The sequence below is a fragment of the Emys orbicularis genome, chromosome 22 (assembly GCF_028017835.1).
Source record: "Emys orbicularis isolate rEmyOrb1 chromosome 22, rEmyOrb1.hap1, whole genome shotgun sequence".
Taxonomy (NCBI): domain Eukaryota; kingdom Metazoa; phylum Chordata; order Testudines; family Emydidae; genus Emys; species Emys orbicularis.
Window position 1 is genome coordinate 17,932,667 of NC_088704.1, and position 13,661 is coordinate 17,946,327.

Sequence of the window (13,661 nt, forward strand, 5' to 3'; positions counted from 1 at the left end):
AGTTTGCCCACCCCTGGGATAGCTGCTAGGAACATGAGGGTGTTTTCTGGATCTTTCTTGGAACTACAGCTTTCATATCTGCCATGGGCTAATAGTTGTCTGACAAATGTAAAACTCTTCTGACACTCCTCTTCCTCCTCAAGTTGCTGGAATTGAGGGAAGAAGTTCCTTCCTTTTTATCTGTGACTGTGAAGAAGGATGTTGGTGTAGTGTGGTCTGTTCCCTCTCCTCCCTCCTCTGTAAGGTGGGACAGTGCTCTAGAGTCTACAACTTTGACTCACCTACAATCTCCTGGTTGCTGTGAGTAGGGGCAGGGTGGATAAAAATCAATGATTTAAAAAAAAATCATTTTTTATTTAAATCATATTTTTTTGATAAAATGCTTTTTGAGGGGGAAAAAACGTATCTAAAGATAGTTTTAATTAAGATACATTATAGCTCAAAGATATCTCATCATGGAATAGGGATTATAAATTCTAATTCTATAATATGAGACAATATATTCATGTAATGTTTAAGAAAAGTTTTTTTTGTAAATGAGTTCCAATAGTTCATGGATTAGGGACCCAATCTTATGGGGTTCCAGGGGCTTCTGCTCCCACTCTGCCCCAGGTCCCGCCCCCTCCCCGCTCGGTCCCGCCACCGCACCCCTCCTCACCCTCTAGCCGCCGCTGGCTTGCTGTGTCCCTCCTCAGTCCCCCACCCACCGCTCGCCTCCTCCCACCTGCCACTCACCTCCTCACTCCCCTGCCAGAAACCCCCATGCCCACCCCATGATTAAATCAAGTCTTCCTGACTAGTGATTGAAATCAATGTGATTGAAATCAAATCCACCCTGAGTAGGGGTGATTATAGAGATTCCTGCTCCCCTGTGCTTCCCTCAATCTCCATTTTTGTTCTCTTCTCTTGTGAGTAACTTCAGTGTCTCCCTTCACTGCAGCTCACAGCCTTCCACAGCACCAGCAACATAACGTTGCTATAATTCTTGACAGCTTCTCTGCCCACTGGTTTCTGAATAGCTGCCATGTAACTGTGTGATCTTGTTGACTTTTTCTGCTAGCCAAACTTTTAATTGTGGCAGGGACATTAGAACTGCAGGCAAACTTCATTATATTTGTTCACATTTTAAAGGTTATCCTTGTAATCCTAAGAGCTAGAAACTTTTTTTTTTTAAAAAGACCTTAATTTCTGCAGTAATCAGTGGTTCTTATCTTTCCATTTGCCAGGAAAAATTCACTGTGGACCAGTAGCAGAGTGGGATTTTCAAATTCTGCTACTATGGAGAAGGGCATCCTAAAGTCAAAAAAGTTCCTTTTTATTTTTTATAATAAAAAAAAAAGAGTGGATGTAGTGAAAAATTTTCAAATTAATCTCATTTTTTCTTTCCATTCCTAATCCTGAAGAAGCAGGAGCCAGCTACACTGATTTGTTTCCCCTGCCCTCAATTTCACTTCAGTAAATAAGAATCTCTAATATGAAACAGTTTAATCAGGAGAGGTGTATGGAGAATAATGTACTCTACACGCAACTATTTGGACATTTTAATTACTAATAAAAAGAAAGATCCTTTTAATTAGAGGAGGAAGTAACTCCTGCGTTTTGTTTTGGTGGACCCTAAGGACGGACCCCCCCCCCCCCACCACCAAACATACGAGACAGAAATAAACACTGTCACCATATATATATATATGTGGTGACAGTGTTTATTTCTGTCTCGTATGTTTGGTGGGTTTTTTTGTTTTGTTTTTTGTTTTGTTTTGAGGTTTACTTTGATTTAAAAGAGCATGGTTTTCTACTATTTCAGGTGCTGTACTAATGAGCATATTCCTCTTGTAATCTTGAGTTGAATTTTGTATCTCAATCAGATTACAAATCTCATTTCAAATGTCTGCTTCCAAGTTGTAAACCCTTTCCTCTTAGATTCAGCCAGCCTGCTGTTTTGGCTGCCTCAGGCTTCACAGATTATATTAGCTATCGTACTTTTGCATACTGGTTTGTACATGTAACAAAAATGTAAATACAATTAAATGCCTCTGACTGATGCTCTTCTAAAGTAAGGTAAACAGAGAATTGCTTGGTGACTTAGTGGATAATGAGTTTTGCCTCTAGCAAAACTACTCAAAGAGTTCACTGTCAAACTGGGGAATGTATCTAGTGGCGCACCACATGGGTCACTTCTGGAACTGTTACTGGTCAATATTTTCATTAATGACATGGATAATGGAGTGGGTGTGTACACTTATAAAATTTCCAGATGACACCAATCTGGGAGGGATTGCAAGCATTTTGGAGGACAGGATTAGTATTCAAATTGAACTTGACAAATTGGAGAATTGGTCTGAAATTAATTAAATGAAATTCAGTAAAGACAAGTGCAAAATACTTCACTTAGGAAGGAAAAAAACAAATGCCCACTAGAAAATGGGGAATAATTGGCTAGGTGGTAGTACTGCTGAAAAGGGTCTGGGGTAATAGTGAATCACAAATTGAAAGAGATTCAGCAATGTGATGCTGTTGCAAAAAAAGGTAATATCATTCTGCGGTGTATTAACAGACGTGTAAAAGATGGGAGGTGATTGTCCCACTCTACTCTGTTGGTGAGGCCTCAGCTGCAGTACTGTGTCCAGTTCTGGGCACTACACTTTAGGACAGTTTTGGTGAAATTGAAAAGATTCAAGAAGAGAATAACAAATGATAAAAGATTTAGAAAACCAGACTTCTGAGGAAAGATTACAAAAACTGGGCATGTTTATTCTTTAGAAAAGAAAACTGAGGGGGGACTTGCTAAGTCTTCAAATATGTTAATGGTTGTTATGAAGAGGATGGTGATCAATTGTTCTCAACGTCCACTGAGGGTAGGTCAAGAAATAATAGACTTAATCTGCAGCAAGGGAGATTTAAGTTAGATATTCAGAAAAACTTTCAATCTATATGGGTAGTTAAACTCTGGAATAGGCTTCCAAGGAAGGTTGTGGAATCTCCATCATTGGAGGTTTCTGAGAATGGGTTGGATGGTCTAGGTTTACTTGGTTCTGCCTCAGCGCTGGCCTTGATGACCTCTTGAGGTCCGTCCCCGCCCTACATTTGTATGATTCTATGAAAACCTACCTTCGAGCCAAATAAAGTGGATTTTGTGTGGTGGTCTGTTTTTGACAAAATCCCCAAACTTCAAACTGAATAAATATTCACCCTAAAGTCCCACATGTACAAGCTGCATGGATGACTGACCTGCAATATAATTCACCATGTACTGCTTTCTGTGTGGCAGGTTGCTATGTTTATTGTAGTACTTACATTAATGGAGAGAGTCATAGTCGCCTAATTCTGGTGTTACAGTTCTGCTTTAGTCTACCTGCAAATACTTTCATGTTCAGCCTAGAAAGGCCTTGTTACACAATTTAGGTCTTTAAAAATTCCTTTGTGTTTTAGTGTAAATTCCAGGCTCTCTGAAAGTCAGTCTCTCAGGTCAGTCTCCTATGGTTTTTGTGATACTTTAAATAGTGGATTTCTATCTTTATATTGTGTTTGTACATGTCAGTGAATCAATTAAACTACTAGCTCTTGGGCAGAAGTGCATCCATGTGGTTGATTCTAGCCTTATTGCTTGGGACTTTTAACCTAGACTAGACAAAATACTAAAAATATTAAAATACAAAATACTAAAGAACTTGCAGTAAGGAATAATCTTAGTTTTGCAGTGAGATGAACTACATGATCTAATACTACAAGTCAGATGGACAAACCTGTGGTTCTCTGAAGTCCTGTATCAGGACTTGGACTAATATCTGGTTCTGAGAGTTCAGTACCCTGGAGTCCTATGCTGTTAAAAAGTAGTCTTTGGAAGTTTTAAAAAAAAATCTTTGGTCATCTTAATATGGAAAAGATTTTGTAGGGTGGTTGTGAAGATTGGTTAACTTGTGGGTATTATTTACATCCTCAGCTGTTTTAATTAGCTATTTTTGTATGACATGTAAAATTCTTTAAAAAAAGCGGTATTTTTCATCCAGTTGTCCACTAACTTACCCTGATTGAGGTACATTTCCTCCCTGACCTTTCTCTCTTACTTCTCCATTTGTTAATCTCAAGGTAAGGACATTCATGCCTTGAAATATTTTCGGGATACTGATATATAGTGTAACAAATCCTTGACCACTTGCAAGTTGTCTCAGTTTAGAGCTAAGTATCTACTTCATGGCTACTGGTGCAAGTTTGGGCTGGGCTCTAGTATTCGGACCCATTCTTCCATACACTGTAATTCCTATAATTTTGTCAGATTCCCTCCCACCCCTCCTTGACATTAATATTTCATTCTTTCCTAATCGGATTGGTAGAGAAGGTCAGAGAACTTTAAATGGCTTCTTGACTTTCCCTTTTAAAGCTCCTTTAACTGCCTGACTGATCTAGTAACCTTTCTTAAAGTGGACTCTTGCTTTTGCTTTGTCATGCATGTCAGCATTCCCAGCCTTCACTATCCATCACACAGCTTCTTTATGCACAGAAAAAACTCCCTCATAGAAGCTGAACAGTCACTACCTTAACCTCCCTTAAATTAACAGAGGGTCCTGTGGCACCTTTGAGACTAAGGCCTGGTCTACACTAACCCCCAACTTCGAACTAAGGTACGCAACTTCAGCTACGTGAATAACGTAGCTGAAGTCGACATACCTTAGTTCGAACTTACCGCGGTTCAGACACGGTCCACACGCGGCAGGCAGGCTCCCCGTCGACTCCGCGGTACTCCTCTCGCCGAGCTGGAGTACCGCAGTCGACGGCGAGCGCTTCCGGGATCGATTTATCGTGTCCAGACCAGACACGATAAATCGAACCCGGAACTTCGATTCCCAGCCGCCGAACTAGCGGCTGGGTGTAGACAAGGCCTAACAGAAGTATTGGAGCGTAAGCTTTCGTGGGTGAATGCCCACTTCATCAGACGAAAGTAATGGAAATTTCCAGAGGCAGGTATAAGTCAGTGAGGAGATAACGAGGTTAGTTCAATCAGGGAGGGTGAGGTGCTCTGCTAGCAGTTGAGGTGTGAACACCAAGGGAGGAGAAACTGCTTCTGTAGTTGGATAGCCATTCACAGTCTTTGTTTAATCCTGATCTGAGGGTGTCAAATTTGCAAATGAACTGGAGCTCAGCAGTTTCTCTTTGGAGTCTGGTCCTGAAGTGTTTTTGCTGTAAGATTGCTACCTTTACATCTGCTATTGTATGGCCAGGGAGGTTGAAGTGTTCTCCTACAGGTTTTTGTATATTGCCATTCCTGATATCTGACCGATTAGGAAAGAATGAAATATTAATGTCAAGGAGGGGTGGGAGGGAATCTGGACCTAACCAGATCAGCTACAACATCACCGGCTCATTCACCTGCACGTCCACCAATGTTATATATGCCATCATGTGCCAGCAATGCCCCTCTGCTATGTACATTGGCCAAACTGGACAGTCACTACGCAAGAGGATAAATGGACACAAGTCAGATATCAGGAATGGCAATATACAAAAACCTGTAGGAGAACACTTCAACCTCCCTGGCCATACAATAGCAGATGTAAAGGTAGCCATCTTACAGCAAAAAAACTTCAGGACCAGACTCCAAAGAGAAACTGCTGAGCTCCAGTTCATTTGCAAATTTGACACCCTCAGATCAGGATTAAACAAAGACTGTGAATGGCTATCCAACTACAGAAGCAGTTTCTCCTCCCTTGGTGTTCACACCTCAACTGCTAGCAGAGCACCTCACCCTCCCTGATTGAACTAACCTCGTTATCTCCTCACTGATTTATACCTGCCTCTGGAAATTTCCATTACTTTCGTCTGATGAAGTGGGCATTCACCCACGAAAGCTTACGCTCCAATACTTCTGTTAGTCTCAAAGGTGTCACAGGACCCTCTGTTGCTTTTTACAGATTCAGACTAACACGGCTACCCCTCTGATACTCCCTTAAATTGTTCCATAAGACACCCTTCTGTTGTGATGCCTGCAACATCCAGTCTGCTGATCATGGCCAAGCAGGTGTGACTCTTTTCTTTTTTCCTTTTTCTATTCCCTATCTCTAATCCTAATTACAAAAAATTCAACCCTCCCCCAATACAGTAAGTAATTGTGCCAATTCTTAACTGTATCCACATATATGTATTCCCTTCCTCTACCCTTTGTCTGTCTGTCTGTCTTTAGATTGTAAGCACTTTGGGTAGGGATTACCTCTCTATGCTTGTTCAGTGTCTAGCACAAATGGTACCCCGCCCTAATTTTGGCTTTTGGATGCTACCATAATATTAATATTTACTACAGTACGCCCTCGTTATAATGCCCTTTGTAATAACGAACCTTCGGATATAATGAACCCGGTCCCTGGATCCCATCTCCAGCTCTGTGGAAGTTAGTCAGCTTACTTAAATTAATTTTCTGTCACATGTACCAACCTAAGAGAACTATGTCATAACTCTTTTATGTTTTTGTCTTTAATCTTTTCAGTTTGGTTAAAAATGTAAAGTAAAAAGAAGAAAAAACATGTTTCATGTTACTGTATTTTGTTTGGTCTTAACAAAATTATTAGGATAATATGATGATTTTGCTTGCATTTTCTCAACTAATTAGTTTAAATCCTAAACTTAATATACCATAGTCATAAATTTGGTTGCATATTTCTTTGTTCCCCTTGCTAGGTGATCCGTGTACTATCTCATCTCAGATGGAACTGGAAGAAGCCTTCCGTTTGTATTGTCATCATCGAGATGAAGGGCTCATTATTCATGGCAAGTACTCCGTAATTTTAGAACCATATCTAAATTTCTTGTGAGGAGGAATAAAGCAGTTCAGGAGCCCTGTTCAATATAAATACTCGCTGAGCTTCAACACTGTATGGAGCATGGACATGTGTTAAATTAAATATTCTTTGGGCTAACTTCTTCTAAGCCACTCTTGCAGTCGTTTTATGTTCTGAGTCATGTTGGCTGGTATCCTTTGTAAGTTTGTAATCTAATTTAATGTAGCTACAAATGTCATTCCTGCTCTCATATAAAAATACATTCTTTTGGAATCCTGCTAAACCTATAATGATGAACTAACTACTGATGGAGGGAAAAGATAAAAGAGCAATGAAGGTGATGGCTGCTTAATAATTAAATATGCCATAATCTGCTCTTTCTAAATTCAGTGAATGTGATAAACTGAAAATAACTCCCTTGTAACCACCTCAGCAGTTAAGACAATGTTAAAATTGAATGGCTGTCACTGAAATTAAAAATCAACCAATCATTCATTACTTTTTAAAATCTAAATTTTTAAAAACGTATAGCCATTGATTTATGAGAGAAACAGGTCTGGGCTGGAATACCTTGTAGGTTTTTGAACTTAGAGGGATTTAACTAGTTGTTTTATTTCTGAATTTGCTTCTTAGCCCTGCAGACCTGCAATTAGATCTGCACAGATGTTTTCCTATCCTCTGTGGAACCCCATGGAAGCAGGCGGGATTCTGTACAGGTGCAGAAGTCTTGTCTGTGTGGATCTGATTGCAGGTTTAGGGGGTCTGCTTGAGTAGTATGCTTCATGATACTTTTTTAAAGTGTATTTGGGCACGTTAGTTTGTTTCTTGATTAGGAAATTTGCATTGCTGATTTGTGTGTCTTCATAACATGAAATATTTGTTTACAAGCTTGCTGGAGAGGAAGATACCAGTACAAAGGGCTCAGTTCAGTCACATTAAAGATAACAACAAAGCAATATATTATAGACTATATATCTAGGCAAAATTACCATTTGCTATTAGGTCTCTATTTCAACTTGTATTTTTAATAAAATACTTCTGCTTCCATTTTAAGAACCAATTATAGAAGCTTTTGACAACTTGAATTTTTCAAGTAGATCTACACTTTATGTAAATGGGTAATGCAAATATATTATGTAAATAAATAATGCAACAGAAATTATTATAAACTGATTTTTATTGGTACATTCTTATGTAAACCATGTATTTTTCTATGTTCAGTTTTTTCAGGAGTCTCATGTCAGCTATATTCTCTTCTGCCTCTCTTTTGGGCTTTTTAAGTATGTGCCTCATGGTCGTCTTTGTAGTCAAGAGAACCTTGGAGCAATGGTGAAAGCACAGTGCTGGAAGCTGGGAAATCTGGGTTTTGTTTCTAGCTCTCCTACAGGCTTCCTGTTCAACCTGGGACATATCACTTCAGTTTGTGTCTCTGTTCAAACTGTAAAACAGGGATAATACTACTTCATCTTCTCATAAGGGTGTTGAATAGATTAATTCATGTTTATATATTTCTTTGCTATCTGTAAATGAAAGATGCTGTGTAGGGATCTGATTCAAAGTCCATTGAAGTCAATGGGAGACTTTCCACTGACTTCAGTGGGCTTTAAGTCAGGCCCTATGTACAGTGTACTGGGTTGTTGCTAGAGTAGTTGATTCTATGATCGTGGCATAGTAAGCAGCTGGCTTAACCTGTTGTTTCTCAGAACAGAATTGAAAAAAATCAATAACAAACCTTCCAGAAATTCTTTATTTTATTACTGAAGTAATCAATTACTTTATCTAAGTGTTGTCTGTTTTTGTTTTAGTTTTCCCCAGCATTCCAGAGAAACCAGGCATGCCATGTCCAGGAGAAGACAGTGAGTACTATAATGTCTTTTGGCTTTGCTCTTCATCTTACTGCGTTTTTGTTTTGTTTTTTTAATTTTTGATTTATATGTGTAAGAGATGCTTGCTTACTTGAAGTAGCTTATGATATATAATTAGTTACATGTTTCCCTTTTCCAGTGTAAGTACTGTTTAGAATATAAAAAAGATAGAGCAAGCATCTGGTGGCATTTTAATGCTAACTAGAGTTAATACTGGTTTCCAGTAACTGACATGGTTGTATTTATTGAGTTTTAAACAAAGTGATTTAACAATCAAATAGACTGAGATACTGGTACAGTTGGCACTCCTGTTTGCAGTCAAACTTTGCATCATCAAAATCTAAAGGCAGTTACAACTGACTGGTAATTATAGGTCAAAGTTTCAGTCTTATCTATAAGTGCAAGGTTTGTAGCTTTGATAGCAGGGATTGATTCTGAATAGATTATTTTTCAGAAATATTTTATGGATGTGTGTGTGCTGCTGATAAATACCAAATGTGCTAGATTGTATGAATGGAGGGTAGCAAGCAGAGCTATCTTCAATTAAATATTTACAGGATAGTTGTAATCTTTCAAATCTTTATCTAAGGTGCTGCAGTTATTTTCTTTAAGTATACAGACATAATGCTGTTTCTCAGGTACCAGTGTGAATTAACGATTGGTGAATGTTGACTCTAATTACCACCGTTGTAGATAACTAATACATTAGAGAAGAATATTCCTAAACATTTGTTTTGTAAAAGTTTATTGACAGAATAAGTCAAGTAATGAAAACTTTTGGGAAAGTAAAATGATGCTATTTTGACTCACTTGCTTCACAGTCTAGTAATATAAAGCATATTCTGATTTATGCACTGCCCTGCCATGCTTTTTTGCATGAATGTGATACTTTTTGCCAATTGAATATAATTAAGATAAAGTGGACAATTCTGCTCTCCCATATATAAATACAGGATTTGAAAAATGGGCCTGTTTTTTTGAAAACCATCTTGATCTAGTCTTACTTTCTGTTGGGCTGTAGAAAATGGAGCAAGGTAGAGTCAATAAAATAGCATTTGTTTTAGATTTCTTAGTTAATAGTTGAGCTACAGTGGATCAAAGATGGACTTGTAAAAGTCAGATATTTGGATGGGTGTTGTCTTTATTTGCTCTATCTGAATTACAACAACAAGGTTCTGTCAATCAGAATAAGAAACTTTGTGTAAGTTACGATATGGAAGAATCTCTCCCTTCAAGTTTAATTGTTATACATAGGATGTGTTTTGTACATTTCTGGTGGTACTAAAAAAATAATTTTCTTTTAGACACTTTCCTTAGGTTTCAGAAAACCTAAATCACTTTAAATGTAAAAAAACTCCAGATTCCTAGATGGTCTTTAGAGTCCCTTTTCGGAATGCAGTGGAATGGTCTGTGTGAGAAGAATTCTATCTAAATAGTTATAAGGCACTCATTCCCAGATATTGAAGTCATCATACCTGATATATTTTTCTTAGTTGTGCAGGGTTTTTTCTCCGGTGTATCTATGGAGATTTAATTCTTGTTTGGTTTCTCTCCAGTTTCACTGATGAAATAGTCAACAGACTTCTTTCACTGTATCATGTAATGCGCTCTGCTGGAGGTGCGAGAAAATGAGGCCTGGCTTCAATACATTTTCCCTTGAAGGTTAATCTTGAAGTGCTAGATGTGTGTTCATATTGAACAGTATGTTGAAATTCCATGGGAATTTTAACTTAATGTCATGTCTATTTTAGATTTGCAAGTTGTTGAAAATAATAGGTAATATGACCAGAACTTTTCTTAGGTGAAAACATCATCATCTGACCACTCCAGATAATGTGCTTGTAGCTCAAGATCTATTCTTGCTGCAAGCTGTATAATTTAAATACTATTTATTTTGACATCTGAGTTTAGCAGTTCTTTCCTAAATTGAAAGATGTCTGATTTACATACACTGCTGGAAACTGAATCTGTTATCTATAGAGCAGGTGCAGCATATGCAATGACAGTAAAAGCTTGTGTGCATTGCCTTGCTACTTTGCCTCCACTACTATTTTAGTAGTGATCACTTATGGTGTGCAGATTAGTATCCATGTCCATGCAATCCTTGGCCTTTGAGACTGCGTTCAGATGGGCCAGTGATGGATTGTTTTGCTGATTTAGACAGCTGGTGAATGGCTCTGGCACTCTACCATTACCAAGCAGGGCAGAATTTGGCACCAGAGATTTAGATAAGTATTGCTATCTTCCCTTATCAATCCCCAGACTATTCATCCCCAGTTGAAGCAGTCATCTCTGAATGAGCAGCCAATGGTTGATTTTTATTGTTTGGTTTGTTACTATAAAATTATTGGTAAAACATGCAAAGTCAGACTGACTGTACCGTTCAGTCAGGGATCTTTCATCACCACCTAAGAATGTTTTTCAGTCTTGGGTAGGATCAAAATTGGAAGACGTTAACGATGTGATTAGTGAACTAATGGACATCCCTTGTATTTACACATTGCGATAGAAGAATTCTAATAAAGAGCCAGTTGAAATTACAGAATTATGCAGAGGTTTGTACTGCACGTTACCCGAAAAACAATCCAGTTCACTGCAAACAGAGGACACTGAATTTCAGCATTCAGTTTTAGCGTAAAATTAAACACTACTAATTCCAATAGTTTGATGTTATAGTAAAGAAACCAAGGAACAGGAGGAATATAATTGAGTTATGAAGCTAATTGTGGGCCAGAGCTGAAGTCCACTGAAATCAGTGGAAAGACTTCTATTGGCTTCTGTAGGTTTTGGAACAGACCTCAAAATAAGTAAATCTCTCAGTTGACATACATGAAGGGCTCTTCAAGTGATACAGAAATTTTTTCATGTAATGATTTTTTTAATAATCTCTTGCAAGATACCCACTCAGAGCCTCAGTACAGAAAAGCCAAGGGCAGCATGGACTAAGGGCTGGGATTTAGGAATGTTGGGGCGGATTCCCAGCTCTGCTACTGGACTGCTCTGTAACCTTGAGCAAGTCACTTTACTCTTTCTGCATCAGATCCCCCTCATCAGCCCTCAAAAACCAATACTCAAAGTCTGGATTAATTCAAAGTTAGATATTTCTAAAATGCTTTCATAGACCACTGATTTGTGTACCATCAGGTGCCCTGAAAGTAAAGTACTGACAAGTCATGGTTCCATTAGTACAGCCCATCAGCTGGAACCTACTGAGCTTATCTGAGGTTTTTGATAGTTCCAGAAGATCACTAAGTTTTCAAATTCAGCATGAAGGTTATATGTGAAATGCATTACTTTGAGCACAGTTAAGAAGAAATTCCAGATTAGCACTAATCCCAAATAAGATTGTTTGCCCCTAAAGTGTGATAACTAACCTGGGGAAGAGACAGTTACCTAAAGAGAGAAACATCAGGGGAGAATTTTAAACAAATGTAAAGTGATTCTGATCTGAAAAGTCACTATGTAAAACTTAGAGGGAGAAGGTGGGTGAGGTAATATCTTTTATTGGACCAACTTCTGTTGGTGAGAGAGACAAGCTTTTGAGCCATACAGAGCTCTTCTTCAGAGTTCTTCTAATATCCTGGGACTAACATGGTTACAACTACACTGCATACAACTATGTAAAAATAGAACTTTCTTTCTCAATAGATCTGTTCCTTGTGTCTATTCAGTCACTTTACTTTCTATCTGCTTTTAGCACTGCCGATCCAGTTCAGATATGAGAGAGTGAGCTGGATTCTGTCCATCAATTTAACTAAATTTTGACTACATAATCTTTGTTGTTGTGTGAACCTGAAAGAACCTAGCTTGATTTTCAGATCCTAGACTAATGGTATGTTTGCACAGAAGCTGTGAGGTGGGAATCCCAGCTCGAATAGACATATATGTGCTAGCTTCATGCAAGCTAGCAATCTGAAAGTCAGTGTGACTACAGCATCATGGGTCTCTGGCTAGCTACCCAAATATGTATGCAGGAGGTCATGGGATTGTACTCCGGTGTCTCGCCTGAAGTGCCACCTGTGCTGTTGTGGTCGCAGTGTTATTTTTAGCACATGATCTAGAGCAGAGGTAGGCAACCTATGGCACGCGTGCCAAAGGCGGCACGTGAGCTGATTTTTTTCAGTGGCACTCACACTGCCCGGGTCCTGGCCACTGGTCCAGGGCGCTCTGCATTTTAATGTAATTTTAAATTAAGCTTCTTAAACATTTTAAAAACCTTTATTTACTTTACATACAACAATAGTTTAGTTATATAATATAGACTTAGAGAGACCTTCTTAAAATGTATTACTGGCACATGGAACCTTAAATTAGAGTGAATAAATGAAGACTTGGCACACCACTTCTGAAAGGTTGCCTACCCCTGATCTAGAGTGTGTGTCTACCTGAGCTGGGAATTGCTCCTCCCAGCTGTTGTATAGACATAAGTTTGCAAGGCTGGAAAAACAAACTTTTACTTGTAAGCAGGGCCGGCTCCAGGCACCAGCTTGGCAAGCAGGTGCTTGGGGCGGCCACTCCGGAGAGGGGCAGCAGGTCCAGCTATTTGGCGGCAATTCGGCGGACGGTCCCTCACTCCCGCTCGGAGCGAAGGACCTTCCGCCGAATTGCCGCCGCAGATCGCGATCGCGGCTTTGGGGGGGGGGAGGGGCTGCTTGGGGCGGCCAAAACCCTGGAGCCGGCCCTGCTTGTAAGCTGAGCAAATTGACCTATGAACAATCAAAATTCCATTTCTACATAGTTAACTTTTCAGCGAAGAATTGCCTACTACCATTTTTTCCTTTGATTTTTTTTTTTTAATTATTTTCAACATGACCTAAATAAGCTTAATTCCTAGATTGTTGTGACTCAGAAGACTAGGCTGAAGAGATTACTGTTGTAACCAGAGCTGTGAATGAATTTAGGTTCAAATCTGGTGCTGCTCAATCCCTGGCCTGAGTAAGCCCGGGGGGGGGGGGGGGGGGGCGCAGGGCACTGAGCTAATGCTAGAGAGAAGAATTCTTCCAACCTCCAAAGGCTGCTGGACCTTCAC

The 13,661-nt window shown here is 39.2% G+C and overlaps 1 protein-coding gene across 1 annotated transcript in view; it reads left to right on the top strand.

Annotated features, from left to right (window-relative positions):
* Positions 1–13,661, top strand: part of PRKCZ (protein kinase C zeta) — a 154,172-nt gene that overhangs the window by 16,512 nt on the left and 123,999 nt on the right. The window contains exons 3-4 of the mRNA XM_065421210.1: positions 6,667–6,756; positions 8,573–8,623. Of these exons, the coding sequence (XP_065277282.1) occupies positions 6,667–6,756; positions 8,573–8,623 (141 nt within the window). The remainder of the gene's footprint in view (positions 1–6,666; positions 6,757–8,572; positions 8,624–13,661) is intronic.